Source organism: Apis cerana, linkage group LG6 (genome assembly GCF_029169275.1).
Source record: "Apis cerana isolate GH-2021 linkage group LG6, AcerK_1.0, whole genome shotgun sequence".
Lineage (NCBI taxonomy): Eukaryota > Metazoa > Arthropoda > Insecta > Hymenoptera > Apidae > Apis > Apis cerana.
In genome coordinates, this window is record NC_083857.1 from 16,374,997 (window position 1) to 16,398,510 (window position 23,514).

Consider the following 23,514-nt stretch of genomic DNA (forward strand, 5'->3'; position numbering starts at 1 on the left):
AAGAAACAAGAAACAACCAATTAAGCAATAATATTAAATAATCTTTTTAATTAAAATTTAAAAAAAAATTATAAAAATAAAATTATTTTAAAATAATAAAATAATTATTTTAATAATTATTTTGATATTATTATTATCGAAATGCTTATTTTTATCATATAAAAATATTAAAATTTATTACATTATTCATATTATTTATTTACTTTTTAATATCAAAAACATTTAAAAAATAAGTACATATTAACATTTAAGATATTTTACATGATGTTTAATATGATCTTCTATGAATGTGGATATAAAAAAGTAGCTATGATCATAGCCTTCTTGAAATCTAAGAACTAATGATAATCCAGCATCTTTTGCAGCAGATAACAAATTTTCTGGCAGTAATTGGCCATCTTTTAAAAACTTATCTTCTTTTCCCTAAAGTTATATATTACATTTATTCGTTGTAAATTTTCAGCATATTTATTTTTATTATACCTGATCAATTAAAATATCCAAAGGAGGCCCATTGTATTTTTTAACCAATTCTGTAGCATCCCAATCTCTCCATGTAACATTAGTTTCTGGTCCACCCAAATAACCAGTAAAGGCTTTTTTTCCCCATGGACATAAAACAGGATTACTTATAGGTGCAAAAGCAGATACAGTTTTATATAAACCAGGATTTTTTAAAGCACATATTAAGGCTCCATGTCCACCCATACTATTAATAAAAATATTTACATAGATAAATTATGTTGTATTATATGTTGTTATATTGAATAATATTGTATCATAATTTTTAAATGATTTATGAATAGAATAAATTAAAAAAAATATATATATATAAAAGATATGAATGAATAATAAATCATTTTTTCCAATCTTTTTAAAATATATATAACTTATATAAAAATATCATTTTTTTATATTTTTTTAAATAAATTAAATTTTTAAAAGATTTAAAATAAAATTAAATATAAATGTTTTTATTATTGAAATGATTTAATAATAATGATTCAATTTATATATTAATATATAATTCATATAAAATTAATAAATGGAATTAATTTTATATGAATCATATGATTTAATTAAATAATTATCTTTTGTATTACCTATGACCCATTATGGATTGTTTGTATGGTAAAACAGGAAATTTTTCATTAATTAAAACTGGTAATTCTTTAGTAATATAACTGTACATTCTATAATTTTTTTTCCATGGTTCATTTGTTGCATCAATATAAAATCCTGCACCAGTTCCAAAATCCCAATCATTATCTTCTCCAAGTATATTAAGATTACGAGGACTTGTGTCAGGTACAACTAAGATAACACCTTGTTCAGAAGCATACTTTTGTGCACCTGCTTTTTGAATAAAATTAGCTTCTGTACATGTTAAACCAGATAACCAATAAATAACAGGTTGAGGCCCTTCTTCCACTTGGGGTGGAAGGAAAATTCCAAAATTCATTTTACATCCCAATTCATAGCTATATTAAAAAATTATTTAAGTAATCTTATTTAAATTACTTTACATAATAAATAAAATTACAATACCTCTCATGCAAATAAACTTTTTGCCATCCGCTAAAAATTTTATTGCTAGAAACTTCGATAATATCTGGCATCTGAAAACATTTTCTAATATTAAAAATAATTAATTATTTATTTTTTAACTATTTCTTATATTCTTTTTTTAAATATTGTTTTTTTTCATTATTAGAAGGTTAGATATCATTAATAAAAAATTAAATAATTTGATATTTGAAATTTTGTATATTTAATGATAAAAAAAATAAACAATATTAATTATATTAAATTAACGAATCTTTTTTTACTATTTTTCAATTTATTAATATGTTCAAAATATGAATTAAATGTTATTTTAAATAATATACTCACTTTGTATCGCAAAATATTACGTAGAATATTTGTAATTTTTTATGAACTTTGAATAGTTATGAGATTCGTGACATAATAAAAATATCAATTATATATTATCTAAATTGATAATAATTTTTTCTGACACGTTTATATATATTGAATTTATATTACGTTTATATATTTTAATAAGAGGAAATAATATAACCTCAAAATAATTAGACTTATGACTGTATATATATATTAAATGGTTTTTATAATTTTAAAAAATTTATATTCCAATTAAAAATAATTTTATTAAGATTTTATTTTTTTAATATCAATTAAAATTCTTATTTGTATGCTATTTTTGGCAAATATACATGATAAAATAAAATTAATATATAATATTTATAAAATTATATTAAAAAGTTTTCTTTGTTAATTGTGTTTGCACAGAAGCTTTTACAGATACTTGCTTTTGTTTTGTATTTCTTATTGTGTTTCTCATTGGTAGAACTGAAATATAATAATTTAAACAAATGATAAATTATATATAAATTAATTACAATACATTTTATGATATATGTATAATAAATATATGTTTTTATAACATACTTTCAAACTCTGGTTGTATATTAATAACATGTCCAATACTTTCTTTAGATGATTCATAAGTACTTTCACGATTTGTACTTTTTGGTAGACATTCTGATGAATTTGTATGACTATGGGAATGATTTGATAGAGATTGACTAAATAAAATTGCAGAAGGTAATTCTATATTTTGAGCTGCTAATAATTTTTTAATATAAGATTCAACTTCTACATGAGAGACTGTAAATTCTGCAATATCTTGTAAAACAATAGAATTTTGTTCTTGAAGTTCACGTAGGTCTATCTCTTTCTATTAAATGAAAATAAATTAATATAAATTTATAAAATATGTTATTAGATAATTTACGAACCTCTTGTATAAGAACATTATTGTCTCCTGTAGTTTCATATAGTCGATGAATACTTTTTTTAGCATTTTGTAAATTTTTATCAGCTCTAGATATTTTTTCTTTTTGCTCATGAATTTGATGCTTTAAATCAGTTAAATATTGAGTTTTATTTTCTTTACATTCTTCAATTTCTTCTATGTCTTTAAGAATTTGTACATACTTATTTTGTATTTTCTATAGAAATTATTTTATTTTAAGATTTAATATATTTTTTATTATATAAAATTTTTTTTTATTATATGAAACTAAATACTATAAAATACCTGCATATTTTCAGTTAAAGATTGTAATTCTTCTTTTTTTTGATTTAAATTTTGTTCAGCATCTTGTAATTCTTTATCCAATTTTTTATGCTCTTCTACTTCTGATATGTCTTGCTCATTTGTACTTAATGTTACTTTATATTTGTCATTGCAAATATTTATCACACGTAATGTATTTTCCATAGCTTGTATTTCTTCTTCAGTTTTTCTTATTGTTTCATCTAATTTGTCACCTTGTTCTTGTAAAAGATATCTTTCTTGCGCATTTTGAATTTTCAAGTGTGTAGTATTCATTGGAGTACCATCAGGATTAGTACCTAACAATGCAGTAGAATTATCATATCTTGCTTGTAATTGTTTTATTCGTATTTTTCTTTCAGCAATAGAGTTTCTTAATTCTGAACATTCACCGTCGGCAACTCTTTTTTGAATATTTAGAGATTCTTTTTGCACTGTAATTTCTACTTTTCGTTCTCGCACTGCCTAAATAATTTTATATTTTAATTTAACATTTTTAATTGCAATATTTTTATTATTCTTATAAATAATAAAATTGATTAAAAACTTACTGCTTCTAATTCAAGTCTATATTTTTCCAAATCATAAACATTATTTCCAATATTAAATATCATTTTTTCCATTTGAGATACTTTAAGTCGTAACATACTTTCTTCTACTTGTTTTTCCTCATAACGATTTTGAACAGCTTTTAATTCTTTTTCTCCTACATTCATAAGGAGAACAAGATTTTGCCGTTTATCTCTTAAGGATTCTAATTCACTATTACTACTTGCTAAATTGTTTGATATTTTTCTCATATTATCCTACATAATAAAAAATAGATTTAGTGCATTTTAAATAAAATGTAGCTTAAATAAATAAATTAATTTTAATCTATACTTCTAAAGTTGTAATTTGTTTTTGCAATAGCTTAAATATATTCGTTTTTTCATCTAAATTATTTTGAAGCTCTTCTATCTTTTCTTGTTTTTTCTCACTTTTAGACTTATCATATTCATGACCTCTTAATCTATTCAATTTCATTTCATATTTTCGAATTTCAAATTCTGTTTGATACCATATTTCTTTTTTATTTTCCAAAATTTGTTCGTCTTTAATACATAATTTATCTAATAAATCACATTTTTTAAATTCCCTTTCAAGTTGCATCTTTAAAATTTTTTCTTCGTTTTCTAAATCTTTTATTTGAGTCATTGCACGTAGATTTATAATTTGTAATCGATTTATTTCTTTGATTATTTTAGCTTTTTTTTTTTCTTGTTCCTATATTATACATTATATATTATATATTTTAATATGTTATTTTACTTTATTCATTAATTATTATTTTTTTATAATAATAAATAATAAATACCTCTATCATATTCTCCAGTTCTTTTGATTTTTCTTCAATATTTAATTTTTGACTTTTAATATCTTCTAATTTTGTTGTTAAAACAGTTATTTGTTCATTTGCTTTATCTATTTTTGTATTTTTAGTTTGAATTTGCAATTTCTTATGTTTTACATCAGTTCTTACTTGTTCCACACGTTGAGTTAAATCTTTCATTATATTTTTTTGTATAAGAGACTAAAAGAGAAAAAAGTTTAGAGAAAAAAATCTTTAAATTAAATTTTATTAGTAATATTTTTATTTATATTATTACCTGATTTTCACATGTATTAATAATTTCCTTCAATTTAATTTGTTCTTCTTTCATAGAACCAAATTCTTTTTCTAATTTTGTAATTGAATCTTGAATTTGCTTATTATTTGCAATTTGTTCTTTTAAAAATTTTTCAGATTCTTGAAGTATTTTTTTTTTATCTTGAGAAATATCATTTAATACTTCAATGTCCTTTCAAAATAATTTATTATTATTTTATAATAATTATAATATTATTTAATAAAAATTAAATTGAACAAGAATTTTTTAATGAATACTAAAATTATAAATATTTATTTTCGTAAATTATTTTTTTAAAATGATAATGAAAGAATAATGAAAGAAATATTTTTTACATATTAATTATTTTCGATTTCATTTAATATATTAATATTTAGAATAGAAACATTGGATATCTATGAATCAATAACCAAATATTTCTAAAATTTTAATAAAGTTTTAATAAATAAAAAATGATAATTATATTTTAATATTAAAATTGTGCATTTTCATCTTCGTATTTAAAAGTATTAAATTATATATTGACAATTAATATTTAGTAGTATAGTATTTAAAACATTATTTATTTCCTACGAAAATGTTTAAAATAAAAAAAAATGTTTATTAATTTATTAAATATTATTACGTTCATTAATTTTTAAAATAAAAAAAAAAGAATCAAACTCATGCTTATTACAGACAAAAAATGTTTCTTTCATTATTCTTTATTATTTTTTATTGATCTATAATTTCGAAACATTTTATATATTTAATTGATATAATCGCTATAACAAAATGAAAAATAATTAAATATTTATTTTTTTTATTTTTTTTTCGTACTTGAATGATTTTTTTAATATCATCATTTTTTTGCTGTAATATGTTTACGCTTTCTTTCCATTGATTAAACATTTGTCGATATTCTGTCAATGCTTGATCGTACAATGTAGTTGTTCGATTAAGAATAATTTCCATTTCTTGTGCTTCGTTAGATGTTTTAATCATTGCATCATTATATGTTTGTAATTCTTTGCTAAGCTTTTGTCTTTTTAATTCCAGTTCCTAACTTTTACAAAAAAGAAAATTTATAATTGTATTGCACAATTATTTTTAATTGTATTAAACTTCATTTAAAATTTATTAATTTCTTTTTTACCTTATATTCTTTTAAATCTTCTTTCATATATTGTTCTATTAATTCATTATTATTTTCATTTTCTTTTAATATTTCCTCCCATTCTTTTAAATTGTTTTCATCATATTTTAGTACATTTTTGGACGTTTCTATTTTTTTCGTCATTTTTTCTAATTCTTTTTCAATGCTTGATACTATCTCATTTACTTCTTTCCATTCTTTTTGAAAACTTCGCGCTTTTTGGCGAAGACTTGTTTCAGTATTACAGCTTAATCGGTAATTATGATCTTCGGTTTTAAGTTGCGCCGAGTGATTAGTTAAAAGTTTTTGATTCATATTTTGTTCTGTTGTCAAATTGTTAATATGTTTTTTCATCATTTTAATTCTTTCTTCTGTTGATTCAAGTTTTATGCTCAAATTTTCTTTTAGCTTCATTTTTTTTTCAATCTTTCGATAAAAAATTATATATTAATATTATGGAAAATTGAATAAAATAGGAATAAATGTATTAAAAATAATAAGTAAAATAATATTTCAAGTTATTAAAAGTGCCATTATTTTTATTTTTTATTATACATTTAATTTTTATAAAAATATTTAATCATTTTTACTACTGTGCAAAAATTTATCATGCTTAAACTAAAGTGTAAAACAAAAGAACTTAGATATATGCAAACGTAAGTGAAATTAGTATTATATAAATTATAGTATTACTTCTTCTTCTAATAGTTTGTTTTCTTCATTTGCTACCGGTATGCGAAATCCATTATTCCATCCTAACTCAGTTAAAACTGCATCGATGTTATTATTCATGGCCATATTTAACTTTAATTCTTCTTTTAAATAAGTCTCTAAAAGATAAATTGATGCATTCATTCATCAAAGATATAATATATAAAAGAAGCGTTTATAATTTGCCGTCATGGTAACCATGATATGTTATATTGATAATAATAGTGCGTAAATTATAGCAAATTTATTTATGATAAAAGTTTTGCTATCTTTCTATTTTGTTATTTGTTTTATAAAAATATTTATTAATTTATAAATTATTATAATAAATATATATTATATTATAAAAATATTTTTATAATATAATTAAGAATATAAATTTTATAATATATAATATAAATTATAATAATAATAATATAAATTAATTCCAAGTTCTTAGAGAAAATTGTGAGAAATGTAATATAGTAACTTTATTGATAAGGTTACTTAAATTGATGAACTGCATCAAAATCTAGTGTGTAACTAGATATATAGTGAAAACGTGTTTGCTGTGTTTGACGTGAGATAAGTAAAAAATATTGGATAACAATGGCGGACGAAGAACTACCAGCGGGTTGGGAAAAACGTTTAAGCAGATCTACTGGTACGTCAATCTTTTTAGTATTCGTCAACTTGTATAAAAATACTTTTACACAATTAATTATTTATTTTATTAATATTTTCTTGTCTAAGTTACGATATTTTTTTGTATCGGTTTAATAGGGGATGTTCGGCCGGCATTTTTCCGGCTAACTAATATTACGCTTGTTAAATTTTGTTATTATTAATATAGTTAATAAAAAATTATGGAAATTTAATAAATACATATATTGTTTTTTTACTTTTATAATATTAATCATTCATTAAACTAATATAGCGCTAAATGTGTTGAAAAAAATGTATAATTTTACGATGTCAAAATTTTAAATAATTTTATGATTTAAGAAAATATCATTATTTTTATTTTTTGTAAAAATAAATATAATAATTTATTTAATAATATTTTTTATAAAATATTTAATTATAAAGGTAATAATATAAATTGATATATCTTAATTTGTAATATATATACTATATTATATTAAAAAAATCTATAATGTATTATTGATTAATATACTTTTATTATTAGGACAACATTATTATTTAAATATTTATACTAAGGAAAGTCAATGGGATAGGCCAGATAAACCAGCTGATCCATCTGGAAATAATAAGGGAGATGGTCCAGAAGAAGTTCAATGTTCCCATTTATTAGTAAAACATTCAGGTTCTAGACGACCATCTTCTTGGCGAGAAGAAAATATCACAAGATCAAAAGAAGAAGCTCTTGAACTTATCAAATGTAAGATATTAATGATTCATTTTTTTTAATTTTATTATATTAATATATACCATTATATAATTATAATTTTTTTTTATATATTTTTATAATTTTATAAAGCTTACAGAGAACAAATTGTGTCAGGAAAAGCAACATTTGCAGAACTTGCTTCAAAATATAGTGATTGTAGTTCAGCTAAACGAGGTGGAGACTTGGGACCATTTAGTCGAGGTGCAATGCAAAAACCTTTTGAACAAGCAGCATTTGCTCTCAAAGTTGGTGAATTATCTTCACCAGTTCATACAGATAGTGGTATTCATATCATTCAGCGAACAGCATAAAATATACTAATCTCATATAAAATATTAGATACTTTAAAAAAAACTTCTCTCATTTTTGCTAATAAAATATGTTCACAAAGGTAGGAAATTTTCATAATTGTATTCAGAATCACATATGTTTATTTTTTTGATGAATAATTTTTTAAGGGCAAGATATAAATTGTATATTCTTTTCATAATTCAATGTCCAATTATATTTATGTCTTCCAGCAATTTTAGCCGAAGTAGTATATTACAAAATTTTAATTTAATGATATATCATATGCATCTGCAATGAAAACAAAATTTTTAAAAATGATACAAGATAAAGAAGATAAACTTTATGTATACCTTTAAGAATATTTCCTATTCTAATTTATTAGTTTTACATTCCTTAAATGTTAGATACATTAGATTAATCGTTTTTATTGGTTTTTATTGTAAAATATAAAGTGTTTTATAAAAAACAAATATTTAAATTTCTAATCTTTTCCTTTTCTAATTTATTCTAATTTAGCATTTGTTTCTTATATCAATCCAATGCATTAATTGAAACAACTCTGGATATTTGTTAACAAATAAGTATAAATTATATTACAATCTTTTGTATTACAGTAAAAAATTGAATTTTCAATTAAATTGTTAAATAAATTTCAAGTAAAATAATCAATTCAACTAAGATGAATTTAACATAAATAAAATATAAATATGTATAATTACAAAGTTTTTGCTCAAGCACAGATAAATATTCATATTTTAATTTTAACATTATTGCAGCTTATTTTATAAATGGATATACTACTTTTTATGACTCAGAAGACATTTATATACAGTTTAGTTCAAGTATATTTTTATTTTTCTTTTTCATAAAAATACGTAATCATCGTAGAATAATTTAATTTTTGATGTATACTTCAATTTTTATTTTAAACTATTTTCTTTAAACTCTAAACAAAATAGAAATATAAATATTTCTAGATTTTGTTAAATGTTATAAACGTGTCATTATAAAGTATATGATTATTTAAAATCAATTAATAATAAATTTTGGTAAAAAAATACATTATACATACTACTGTATTTTAATATTTTAATTTAAACGATATATAAAAGAAACTTGTTTAGAGATTATTACTGTTTGCAGCACTCAAGTTTTCTAGTCTTTTATTCATACTAAAAATTTGCTATATTTCTAAAAACTATAAATATTAAATATTAAAAAGGAAAATACATCCTATTTATTATATTAGACATATGTTTTATTATAATAATTATTTCTTACTATTTAGTTTATATATTTAGTTTAATCTATATGTATATGTAAAATATGTATGTGTGAAATATTTTGTTTCTTATAGAAGATTACATATATTACAAATTAAGATTAATTCTAATAATACATAATGCAATGCATTTATCTAATTAACAATTTAGCACATTTAAATAATATTAATTAATATATGGAATTAAGTTTTTTTTATATAGAATTATTATATGAATATGTGTATTTGTACACTGTTTTTATTAGGGTCGTTACTTATGGATAAAATACTATTTTCTCAAAACTAATAGTCATGATAAATGCATTATATTAATAAATGTATTTAAAAAAGAAATTGCGAAAAGCAAATATATATAATAAACATTACAGTGTAGTTATTCATTTGCATCCTAAAATGAATAATTGAAATCATTCTTTTTTTTTTCATAATAAAAAAAAAAGTTATGATAATTATGATTATAGTCACGTTTAATGTGACAAACAAATTTAATGTCAAATTGTTAATTTATTGTGTCTATAATATGTTATCTATTATTTATATATAATGTTTTAATGTTCAATATAACCAAAGGAAATCCGTTATTCAATCACTTCCCTTTTAGTTGGGAACCCCACATGAAACTAGTTTTAAATCATTATATAATCACAAGTAGGAATATATATTCACTAGGTACCAAGGGGTCAGAATATGATTGGCACAATAATGTAGAGGACGTTACTTACATATCTACAACGTTGTACACGCTTTAAATATAAACGATTATCGCGGTTCAGTAGGTCAACTTAAAGGTGATAGTCCTGTATTATGCATATTTTTTCTAGATCACTTTCTTCTAGTAAAACAAAAAATTAATTTGTTAGGAACATCGTAAAGAAAGGATAGTGTAAAATACATTTATTTTTTTTATTTCTTTTAAATGTATTTTATTTTATATATTAATTAATATTATGTATGATATAAATTTATTATCGAATTAAATTTTCTTAAAATGAATAATCATTAATAATCAATATAATTATTCAATATTAATTTTCTTTCATTTTTAACTAATTTGATAATTTATTTAAACAAATTAATCATAATATTCAAATTCAATGTTTACTTTTCGAACGATCTCATGGTTAAAATTACATGAATACAATACATATGTTTTATTCTTATAAGTATAAAAATAAATATAAAACAAAAAAATTCTGAATATATTTCTGCATAAATATACACTTCTATCCTGCATTTATATTTTAATTGGTTCTAAAGTAATGAATATAACTAAAACAAAAGAATTAATGGTTAATCAGGGTGGATGTGAATATATATATATATATATATATATATATTTATATGTTTATGATAAAGAAATGAGTTTTAATAAAAATAATTAATAAAAATGATTTTTTAAATAAAATTTTACCATAATATAAATAAAATATATATGGTTAAATATAAAAATATATATAATTATTTTATATAAATAGCTTTATATAATTTAATAAATAGATATAAATTTAATATCAAAAAATTCTTGATAGTGTTGGTAATAAAAACGACGCAAATTGAAAGGATGTAATAAGTCAGGATAGCATTAATAAAATTGGATATCATTGGTTGTTAGATGAAATTGGCTACATTGTACCAATAATGAGTATGTATGTATATTAAGATATGTACATACGTACATATATCTATTATTATTAAATACAATAAAAAATATAAATTTTAGAAATTATTTACATAAGTCATTTAAATTATTAATTATATGTAAAATTGAATTCTATAATATTTTAATATCATTATTTAATAAGATTATTTTTTAATATGTTTTTATTTATATAAATTATTATATAAAAATGATATTATTTAATTTGTTTAATTTCATTTTAGTGAATAAAAATAAATAAAAAAAACAACATTAAACATTATTGAGTAAATTTGACAAAATGAAGATAATCATGATTGAAACAATTTTAATCAATTGAGACTAATAATAATATATATAATTTATATTGTATAATTATACAATTTATAATTTTTTATTAGATAAAAAACATAAGTATCATTTTAATTCTTTTCTCGTAAAAAATATTTCATATTTTTTTATAAGATAATTTATATATCATTTTATATATATTAATTATGATAATCTTTTTGAAAGTATTATTAAATAGTTCTCATTTTAATTATTTATTTTATTTTTTATTTTTATCATTACGTATAAGTAAAGTTTTTTTGACTTAAATGAATTCATTATTCTATGCCAATTAATTTTATTAAGGCAACTCTCGATAGAAAATTATTTTGCTTCGTTTTAAGCTTTAGTAATTGTTTATAAACTTTTGTACAGAAATTTTTTATGACAATAATGTGTTCCTACTGTTAATAATAAAGATAATAAAATCTATTGAATTTTATTTTTCATTATAATTCATTATATTTTTATAATAATAAATATGTTAAATTATTTCTGAATGATAATTAAAAATAATTTAATAGAAAAAAAAATTTTTTTAAATTTTGATTTTAAATTTAATTTTAAATTTCATGTGAATTGATAAATATATAAAAAAAAATTTTATTTTTTATTTTTGAAGAAACAAAATTTTTTACAGCATTAAATTTCTTCATTTTTTTTTAATAAAAATATAATAATAATATGAAATAATATAATAATAATATAATAATAATATGAATAGAAGAACTTGTTAACTCAAAAATTTTTCAATTTTTAATATATATTTAAAATAAAATTTTTCTATTGATTTTTAATCCAACAAAAAATGCAATTTCATTTTACGTAAATGTTGTTGTCTTGGATTATGATCTATAGAAAAATAAAAAAATATAAATAATGATATATATAAGTACTAATATAAGAATAAAATTTAAACGAAATATTAAACAATTTATTTTTGAATGTATTATTTTTAAAAAATCACATTCTTCTAAACATTTTCACAATTAGAAATTCAGAAATGATTTAGAATTCAATATGGATAAATGAACTAAAGTTTATAATCCAAATATAAAAAAATAAATTAACATTTAATAATTATATTATTTCATTCACTCATATTAATATTTATATTTATATTTTATATTCAAATAATACAACTATAAGAATCGATTTAAAAAAAAACGAATGTATTATTATTTTAATTAATATTCTAATAGTTAATATATTTTTTTGAGAATTCAAATTAGTAAATTAGTAAAATAATATAATAATAATAAATTTATATGCATTTGCATTTGAATTCTTACATTCAAAATTTCATTAATTTTCGAATTTTATTCTTTATTGCTAATTCTATATTGAAACATGTATAAAAAATAAAATTCTAACTTTTGTAGAACCAATTTTTATCGATTTTTATTGCATGTATTTTTAATTTATAATAGAATAGGAAAAAAAATATTTTTTTTTAAATTGATATCAAAATATTGTGAAGTACTTACGTGAAACGGAAACGAATTCTATGGATTTTTTTAATTCAATAATATAATATGTATATAACAATTATATATAATAATACAAGTAAAATACATATACATATTTCCATTAAAGAATGCGAAATTGATTTATATTCATATTTTTTTCATTTTAAAATATATCATTTTTATGATCTTTTATCTTTTTAATAATTAATAAAATTATTCTATTGTAATCTAAATATATATAAAAAAGATTAGCTATGATGCTACGAATTGTTAAATTTAGTGATTCATTGTTAGATAATTGTATTATCAGAATTTAAATAATCTATATTTTTCTTAATACATATTAAATATTTCTTTTGAGCTACTTTACTTGTAATTTATCCACAGTAGAATTGACATTAAACTATACTTTATCGAGTATGATTCACGTTTGTTATCTACATTTTTTATAAAATAAACAAACAGTAATAACACTTATCTAAAGATTTAGAATTAAATTATACAGATAGGACTTTGTTATGGTTGCGTAATTTTTTAATTATTTATTGATGATACGATGAAAGATACATGAATGTATTTATAAACAATTATCTATTTTTAATCGATAATATTTTTATGTCTGATGTTTTTCATTTGTTTATAAAATAATATGATTTTGTTTCATATATACATAAATATATATAAATTATTATACGATCAGCATCATTTATAGTGATTATTTAAATAAACGAAACTTTAGAACATCGTATCATTTTAATTTTGCTAGAATATGTGATAGAAATTTAAGCGTAATTTATTTAAGCGTCAATTTTCGTGAGAAATGAGAAACATGAGTAATTTTAAAATTAATAGTGATAATAGTGATAAAAAGTGATAAAAATTTAAAAAAAAACAAGAAAATAGTTTTATTTTAAATATTTCTTATTGAAACACTTTTAATTTATTTGTAATTACATGAGAATAATTTGCATTTTCGCAAATGATTTTAAAAAGTTTATATATATTTTTTAACTATTAATTTATTGCCAATTATATTTGTAAGATTTCTTTTAATCATTTTTTAAACTTGAATGTATGATTTATAATTAATATCTTCATTATTAATTAATTTCTTAGTAAATACATATTATTTTAACAATTAAAAATATAATTCCAGTAAAAAATTTTATTTACTTAAATAATTAAATAATTATTTTAAATAATTATTTAATTATTATATATTATATATTATTTTAAAATTATTATATATATATGAAATAATTGATTTAAAATTTGTATAAATATTTTAAATATTTGTAAAAAAAATAGTTTATATTTAAATAATTTATATTCATATATTTAAATTAAACTTAATTTTTATTATTTGAATAATTTTATTATTAATTTATATATCTTATGAAATTTTTTTAAATAAAAAAAGTTTATTTTATATTTCGTTATTAAAATAAATATTTTTTATTATTAGAATAATACTTTTTTATTTTTACTGTTCGATAATTGTTCGGTAATTGCGAAAATGCAATATATTGTTTTAGCTCCATTAAAATTACTAGAACATATTTTCAAAGTATAATTTTATCATTTATGTCATTATTTATTTTTTCTACTTTTTTATATTGATAAAACATATTGCACTAAAGAAGGTAAATTTATTTTGAAGATATCTATTTAATAATGAAAAAAAAATATCTGTTTTTCGCTATTAAATATAATGATATTGGAAAATTTATATAATCTTATGTAATCATATGAAAATTGATCAGATAACTTATACAAATGTAGTAATAATAGCAAAAAAATATGGAATAAATTGTTCTAGTTACATAAAATAAATAATCTCGTATCTATAGAGAGTAATAAAAATAAAATAAGTTAATATTAAATAAAAATTTTGATTGGTATTATCATAACGATATATTTGATTGTACAATAATTTAAATTCATTATGAATATTATTTGTCAACAGCTGATAAAAAAGAAAAATTTTTTCATTAATCTTATTTTCATTTAATAGGGAAAAATATATTTTGCACTAGTTACCTATTTATCGATATTTATCGATATCTGGTTATTTCTTGAAGTTGCTCCGTTTTGAAAATTCATCTAGTAGGATTGGAAAAATTGTTTGTTAAAACTTCCACACGATAATCAGTGATGATTTATTTTAACCTTGGACAAGTTCAAGTTACGTCATTGAAAAAGAATCGCGAATAATTTCGGTCGATGGTTCGTAACTGACAAGTACCATGGTAACAGAGGCAGACAAGAATTTTCCGGCATGTAACGATCCAGTGGACCTACGATCACATCGGATAATCACTTTCAAGCTAGAAGAGGGGAATCGCAACAGTCGAGAGCGCGGGGTAAACGACGCGTGCGCCGAAACGCTTCTCTACATAAATATCGCAACCGCGCTCTTACAGTAGTAACACAGACCGTACTATCAGACGCTCGTTGCCTTTATGACCAGTGCCTTTTAACTCTTTGCAACATAACACGATAAGACGCGTCGCGCAACTCCGCTCCACAGCCATCGATCAAACGATCATCTAGAACATCACACTCTACACGATTGCTGGACCAGCAATAATAGCGGTGAGTACAAGACTTTCTTGTATCGATATTCCATTGATTTTTTATCAAAGTGATTTGAAAAGAAAACAAATTTCGAATTCGATTCTTAAAAACGATCTAAAAATTTAATTGGAAAGAGAATTTTTATTTTATAATTAGTAAAAATATGTGATTTGATTTAATATACTTTATAAAAATATATATATATATTTATACTATATAAAATTGACAATTTTAATAAAATAGATGTAATATAAATCTCGATAATCATTTGAGATATATGAATTCATATAATTTTTTTAGAATTAATAATAATTTTTTTTTGTATTTATTCTAAACAATGAAAATATTTGATTTTAAATTAAATCTAATGAGATATAGTTTTTCATATCATATGATTTTGTGAGATCAAAAATTTAAAAACAAAATTTTTTTAAATTTTTAATGAAGTATATGTAATAATAATGTATATAAATAATATTGTAAAATAATTCATTTTTTTAATAAAAAGAAAAGAAAACCGATAATTCAATATTTTTTCTTTGTTTAATAAAAAAAAGAATTATAATTTATGCTAATTGAAATTTTAAAGAGAAACATTGATAATGACATAAATATAAATAATTATTATTTGTTATATGAATTTTCCAGACAATATTCTTTGAATAATAATGCGTTTTTTGTGCTTATGTGAAAAAATTAAAATATAAATTGTTAATAATAAAACTTATAGACATGTTAATTTGGCAATTATTTAGTGAGTTTTTTTTTTAGTTGAAATAATAAGTATAAATTTAATTTTTTTTAAAATTATTTTGTAGTATAATAATTTATGATATCTAATATTTCGCTCAATACGAATTATTTTCATGCTAATGATTATACTCATATTCAATAATTATTCAAGAATTTTGATATATCTTTTTTTTATTTTTTTTTATAATATTTAATAATTAATAATGAATTGTTTTATTAATATTTGAAATATTCTTTTGTCTTGAAATGGAAATGATTAGTATATCTTTGCTAACAAAGAAAAGAAAAAACATTGTCTTGCTCTGTATACGATACAAAAGAAATCTCTGATTTCTTAGTAATGAATTGTATTTTGTATCTCGTATAAATATTTCATTGCTTCGATAGGCAGAGTTGAATCATCTGGAGATTGTATGCTTAAATTTGAAATAATATCTCTTTCACGAACATTGATCTTTTATAGTTGAATGGAACTGTTTGTATTATATATAATTTTTATTTGTTCATAATATTTACATTAAAAAATATAAAATTTGCTTAACAATTAATTTTACTTATAACTCATATATTTTTTTTCTTCGCATAAAAAATATATGGTTATTTTTAGCTCCGAATAGTTAAAAAATAATTGATTATTTGTTATCCATATGCCAGTACATATTTATTGAATACTCACGGGAACCAATCATGAACCAGTTATCGCACGTTAGAGAAATGTAAAATAAGAATGATAATAAAATGATGAAATTGTAAAGGAAAATTATGATGCAAAATTCTTTTCAAACGTTTTTTACTTTTAAAACATTTTTTTCACTCTTGAAACAAAAAGAAAAAAAATATTTTTTTGCAAAATTAATATTTATTTGTTATAAATACAGCTCGAGACCGACTGCGATATATACGTATACGTATAATTGCTAGTGACATGAAATTCTAACCTCATTTCATTTTTGTTCACAACACGTTGAGAATGACATCTAGAAGAAAAATTGAGAATTCAAGTATTTAAAGAAAATGTTATATTACTATGGTGTGAAATTATATGTTTCACTGGATTTTAGACAGATTTTATCTTGATAGAAATGATTTTGACAAATCATATATATATCCGTAATCAAAATTCAAACTCATAGTGAATAAATATTATATCTATACCATCTAAAAATTTTTTTATTTTTTTAAATAAATATTCTATTTTAAAACAGTTTTGTTAACATATCACATATGACTCAGGGGCGATTACACGTATCACTGTCGATTGATGTCTATTGTTATCGTAAAGGAAATACTTCAAATACTATTATCGTTTATAACATATATTATAAAAAAATTGTTTTTATTATAAAAAATTAATATTATAATCTGTAAAATAGTTATAGGACAGTATAACAAATATTAAGTTGTAATTTTAATTTCAGTATTCAAGATAAAAATGTTATATAACAATTATTATTTTGTATTCATTGTTATTTTCATTTTATATTTTAAATTGAAATATAATTATTTATAAATTTTAATTATAATATAATATTATTTTATACTTATTTAACATGAAATATTGCTTTAATGTTTAACGAAACGGAATTATTTGATAATTAAAATATTTTTTTTTTCCTATTTTTTTTTCTTTACAACAATCGATTATTTTTATTTCTAACTTTTTTGCATTATTTTTTCTATTTTTTTATATATCTATATATATTTTTTATATCTTTTTTTATAATTATATACATAAAACATATTTTCATATTATTATCATTTAAATAACATGAAAAAAATTCTTATATTATTTTTCTATTAAACTTTTACAATAGTTATATTTCTAACAATAATTTTTTTATCTTTGGTTAAAAAAAAATGAAAATTAAAAAAAAAAGCACACTTTTTATTTTTCTTCTGCCTTTCAAGGTCTTAACAATTTATTTGTAAATTGTAATGATACACTGGACTTTTTTCTTTTATCTTCCACCAATTATACTTGCAATTTATTTCTTCTTATCGATTTTTTTTCGGTGACCATCAGAAGAATTAACCGGCAGTTACAAGCAAGACACTGACCTACATCGTTAAAATAGAAGTTGTCGAATTGTATGAAATTTTCATTCAGCGTATCGGTTTGCATTTCAACCGATTGAACTACGCTCTCGCTTACGTGAAATACGATGCAGTTTCTAATGCATCCAAATATATACATACATACGTTTAGCCACGATAGATAATTACTATGATTCCGGGAATTTATTTATGCAGTCAAAAAAAACGAGATACATAGGGCCATGAAAAGTCTTTAATTCGGTTTGATACGAATACATCGATTCCAAGAATTTCTTATTATATGAAATGTCAATCAAATAATATCTCATTTCTTTCCATGATAATGATGGAAAATTTGCTAATAATTTTATTTGATGAATCATTATTTCTGTTCAAGAAAATTTAGATTAATTTAAATTATTTTAAAGAACCATAGTTTTTGAAATGATTTATTATTATTAGTTATTTTATTTCAATTCATTTTATAATTTTAACATGCATTTAAGATAATACAATAAAAATTCAGGATAAAATTAACAAAAAAATCGCAAAATATATTGGTTAATCTATTTCATCTAAACTTATCTATTCTTTTTTAAATTTTTTAAAATTGTTTTTATAAAGACTAATAAATAGGTTATTGTTTAAGTTGAATAAAAAATGATCAGATTGTGAATTTTATAATTAAAATTTAAATTATAATAAAAAAATAATTACGTAATTTGTTAAAAAAATGTTATTCATTTTTGTTTTCGAAAAAATAAATTTTGAATATTCTTTTGATAAACATATGAATGGAAAGAATCATTTAACATTCATTCGGACATGATGCTAAATTGATTCATTTTAATTTTAAATGTAGTACGCACAATGTTTTTCTCAGCAACAACACAATAATAACAAAATATGTCCTCTATAATATTCAAAACCATGTGATGATGTCATCAAAATCTTGTTCACCAATGTTTTCTTCAGTATTAAATATCGTGAAAATCATATTAAATACTCGTATCTATTTGCATAATGTGATACTTGTAATGTGACTTGTGATATTGGTAAGAAGCAACTTCCGTAAACAGTTTGATTTAATCAGTTTTCTCCACTTATCCATACGTTTCCACATTTGTTTTTTATTATTCTCATATTAAATCATTTTATGTTAAATGATAATTAATTAGTAAAATTATAAGAATATTTATTAATAAAAATTAATTTTTATGAAATAATTGATTAATATATTCTTATTTTATTATATTATTTTATTCTATAATTGATTTTAAAATAAATTTGCAATTAAATTTAAATAAAAATAAAAATGAAATAATAATTAAACGAATAATGAAATTTTTAATAAAAAAAGAAAGAAAATTAATAGATTTGAAATAGTGATATAATTAGTTTATAACAATATATATTTGTTAAATCAATTTAATAGTAAATAAATTTATGTATATATTCGATGAATATCAATTTTGTAAGAACTTCATAAGAAAAATATTCTTATTTTACTTTTATAGAATTATATATTTTCAGATTGTACCATCATTATGAAATTGCCTTTTTATACACGTGTCATAATATTAGTCGTGTGTTAATATTATAACCAACAAAAAATTATTGAAAAATAAACTAAGCAACTAAGAAAAACCATATATGCACATGACTCATTTTTTGTACGATACACTAATACCGACTGAGGTTGAAAATCTACGATTATAGAAGATTGGGTCATTGGGTCTGGTAGATTGTGTGGTTATGTTTTCGTGAGTTTCCATGGTAATAAATCATCAACATTGAATCGATTCAATGTTCTTTCGTATTAACAAGACTAGACGTGATACTAGAAGGGATAACACTTGTAATCATCAGGTGACGCGTATCTATTCCTAAAAGTAACGAAAATGTGTCATCAAACTGAATCGTGAACGCTTTTGTAATAGTCTGATCGTTTGTTTAGACACGAACATGTTCCAAAAATATTATCTGATATCTTGATGAGCAGATTACCAAGATTATCGTGTGTTTCGTGTGGTAATTTGTGCTCTTTACGGTATAACAGTGATGTGTAGAGAAATTCGCAGAACAATTCGTAGAAATATTTTATTTTAGATATAAAATAAATCGATTTCAATTTTATTAATTTGATCAATTTGAATATAAAAAAAAAATATACAATCAATGTAAAAGATATTTAAGATTATTGTGACTATTAATTATTTTACATAATGTGAGATTTCCTTTGATAGATGTAAATGTATGTTAATGAAACATTATAAAGAAGAATGTTTTATTAAATTTTTGACATTTGTATTTTAATGTTTTTAAAAGTTAAAATTGTTATTTTCGAAAATGAAACTGTAAATATATCAAATATCATAATTGTAGTAATACATTCTGTTGGACATGTAATCGATCGTTCTATACGAAGATGTAGAACGTTCTCATTTAAACTCTTCGAAAATAGAAGGAAAGTATTGACTTTACTGGAAGTGACACTGTTTCTTTATCTATACTGTTTTTTTAAATTATAGGTTCAATAATATTTAATTTAAGAATTTAATTTTTTTTACATTGATCTATTAATAATCTAATAATAATTATTTTTATTATTATACATCTCATAAAGAGCTAAAGAAATAATTATAAATAAGAAAAAAATATTAGATAATCATTTTAGGTTACATCATTGTAGATAATAGTCTTAAAAAATTTGAGGATTTATATATATTATTTATATATATATATATTGTATTAATAATAATTTGAAAAAAAATAGAATTAAAAAGAAAATTTTTTTTAAAAGATATTTTCCATTTTAAATATACAAAGATTATCAATGTATATTAATCTTATTAACAGGTAAATATTATTTCCTCATAGAATTTTTATATATAAAAAGCTAGATATTATGTGTTTTTAACGTATTTTTAATCTTATCAATGAATTTGTTTTCCTCTTATTGATAAAACAACACGATAAAAAATATGATAAAAAATAAAAATATGTATAAATATATATTTTGTTACGCAAACATATTCATATGTAGAAATAAACACCAATGAAAACACATAGTGAACACGTGAAAAAATGCATACGATTATGGCGCTTCCATGCGGCGGAAAAAAGAGTTTCATTATAACAGACAATGACCAAGCATTTTGAGCGGGGAATTTCCAAGCCGTTCTTCTATCCGAAAGTTGAGTTTACTTTCAGTTTAGTACATTTTAATTCGAAACTAAAACTATTCTCACTATCATATTATCTATACTAGTAACAATTTCTGAAGTCAATTATATATATTCATCTATCAATTGCAAACTTCAACGTTCATAATGTATATTTTAATAATTTTCGCTGACTGAATTAAATGTAGTATCATTTTAATTTAAATATTTATTGAACTTTGATAAAAATCATTTTTTTGTTTATGTTAATTCAATATTACTTGTATAACAAATTTAAATAGTTATATTTATAAATTTATATATAAAATTCTCTAGTTTTTTATATATAAAATAATAATAGAATAAAAATAAATAAATTAATCATATTGTATATATACAATATATATATATTTAATTATATAATAATGAAAATGTATCAATTCATCAATTTAATTGTATAATTCAAAAAAAGAAAATAAATGATACTGTTTTAGATAAATGCCAAGTATTTTAGATAAATATTAATTCATTATTCATTATAAATAATTAATTCATGATTAATTTTCTTTATTAATTAATATGTAAATTAAATCGTTAAATAATATTAAATTGTATTTGAAAAAGATAATATAATTTAAAGCTAAACATATTTTTTTTTGTTTCATATTAGTTAATTTTCAAAGATTCTTTTTACATTTACACATACTTTCATATTAAAAAAAAAATAATAAAATATAATTTCATGAATCATGAAATATATTATTTTATGAATTTTATAAAAAAGATTATTAATTTATAAAATAAAAAATATGAAATTAATAATAATATTAATATATATTAATATATAATATATAGTAATATTAATATAAAATAAATAATTATATATATATTAATTTATATAAATAAATTAATATAAATAATTAATATTAATAATATTAATATATATGAATTATAATAGATTTGTACTATAATTTTCCAATTTTTATTTAATATATAATATATATATTAATTACTTATAATTATATATAATTGAATAATTTATTGAACGAGGAAAGTTTCATTATTTTTAGTAGTTTAATTACCGGAAACTGTTATATTGATGCTAATTATCAAAATAAAAACAAGGAAATGAAAATTGTAATGTTAGAAGGCCATTATGAGAGGAAACAAGCAAGGATGAATCATGATTTATAAAAAGTTCTTTTGATGCTTTGAAGTTGGCAGAATATCATGAACTACTAAAAAATTCACAATTCATTGTATTATCATTTAAATTATAAACATAATTTAATAATATAATGATTAAATTTAACATATAAATATAGTAAAAAATAGTAATAAAAATAATATTCATAACAATATCTAAATTTTTTGTTATTAAAAAAAATTTTACATTTATATTTTCAGCATAACTTTATTGTAATACAATACTGTAAAATCTGAATTATAACGTATCGATTAATCATAATTATCAGACACGTGCCAAAGCTCTTAAAAATGATTCTATAATCGAAAGTATCGTAAATTTAATTTTAGAAACATGTTTTATTTAGTTTGTAAATATTAACTTCGATGCATACTAATGCATATTTGCATGGACGTTATTGTATAATTAACTAGTTAATTGATTTATGTAACATGATTTTATAGATTGGATAAAATAAAAATATAAAAAAATTCTTTTTATAATTTTCATTAGATTCTTTTTGTAATGAATTATATATTTGATAATTAAAAAATATTTTTTTTATTATATTAAATATACCTATTTATTTTTATATTTATGTTATTATATAATTATAAACAATTCAATTTTATATGTTTTACAATTCAATCCTCATTTTTAAAAAAAAAATTTTTATAGAACATGATATTGTATAGTTTTTATAAAGTTTGTTAGCATCGAAATACTATCAACTCTTCAATTAATATT

At 19.8% G+C, this 23,514-nt stretch overlaps 3 protein-coding genes across 5 annotated transcripts; 1 reads left to right on the top strand and 2 right to left on the bottom strand.

The window, feature by feature from the left end:
* Positions 1–173: 173 nt before the first annotated feature.
* LOC107999110 (S-formylglutathione hydrolase) lies at positions 174–2,315 on the bottom strand. The gene is made up of 5 exons (XM_017058778.3): positions 1,894–2,315; positions 1,549–1,619; positions 1,104–1,481; positions 484–709; positions 174–423 (listed from the first exon to the last, which is right to left on the bottom strand). Exons 2-5 carry the CDS (start codon positions 1,617–1,619, stop codon positions 241–243), a joined length of 858 nt encoding a protein of 285 aa, XP_016914267.1. The 5' UTR covers positions 1,894–2,315; the 3' UTR covers positions 174–240.
* Positions 2,148–15,667, bottom strand: LOC107999123 (coiled-coil domain-containing protein 39). Of its 3 annotated transcripts, XM_062076821.1 has the most exons (13): positions 15,094–15,667; positions 10,341–10,450; positions 6,638–6,774; positions 5,945–6,370; positions 5,629–5,850; positions 4,789–4,980; positions 4,497–4,712; positions 4,022–4,405; positions 3,691–3,945; positions 3,122–3,604; positions 2,820–3,032; positions 2,470–2,758; positions 2,148–2,370 (listed from the first exon to the last, which is right to left on the bottom strand). In XM_062076821.1, exons 3-13 carry the CDS (start codon positions 6,740–6,742, stop codon positions 2,276–2,278), a joined length of 2,880 nt encoding a protein of 959 aa, XP_061932805.1. In that variant the 5' UTR covers positions 6,743–6,774; positions 10,341–10,450; positions 15,094–15,667; the 3' UTR covers positions 2,148–2,275. The 3 variants fall into 3 exon arrangements, with proteins under 3 accessions (XP_061932805.1, XP_061932804.1, XP_061932806.1); XM_062076820.1 differs by lacking the exon at positions 10,341–10,450; XM_062076822.1 differs by lacking the exon at positions 15,094–15,667 and having other exon boundaries at positions 10,341–11,114.
* On the top strand, positions 6,364–9,983 carry LOC107999140 (putative peptidyl-prolyl cis-trans isomerase dodo). The gene is made up of 4 exons (XM_017058808.3): positions 6,364–6,600; positions 7,137–7,298; positions 7,824–8,036; positions 8,136–9,983. The coding sequence occupies exons 2-4, from the start codon at positions 7,244–7,246 to the stop codon at positions 8,354–8,356; spliced, it is 489 nt and encodes a 162-aa protein (XP_016914297.1). The 5' UTR covers positions 6,364–6,600; positions 7,137–7,243; the 3' UTR covers positions 8,357–9,983.
* Positions 15,668–23,514: the final 7,847 nt, after the last annotated feature.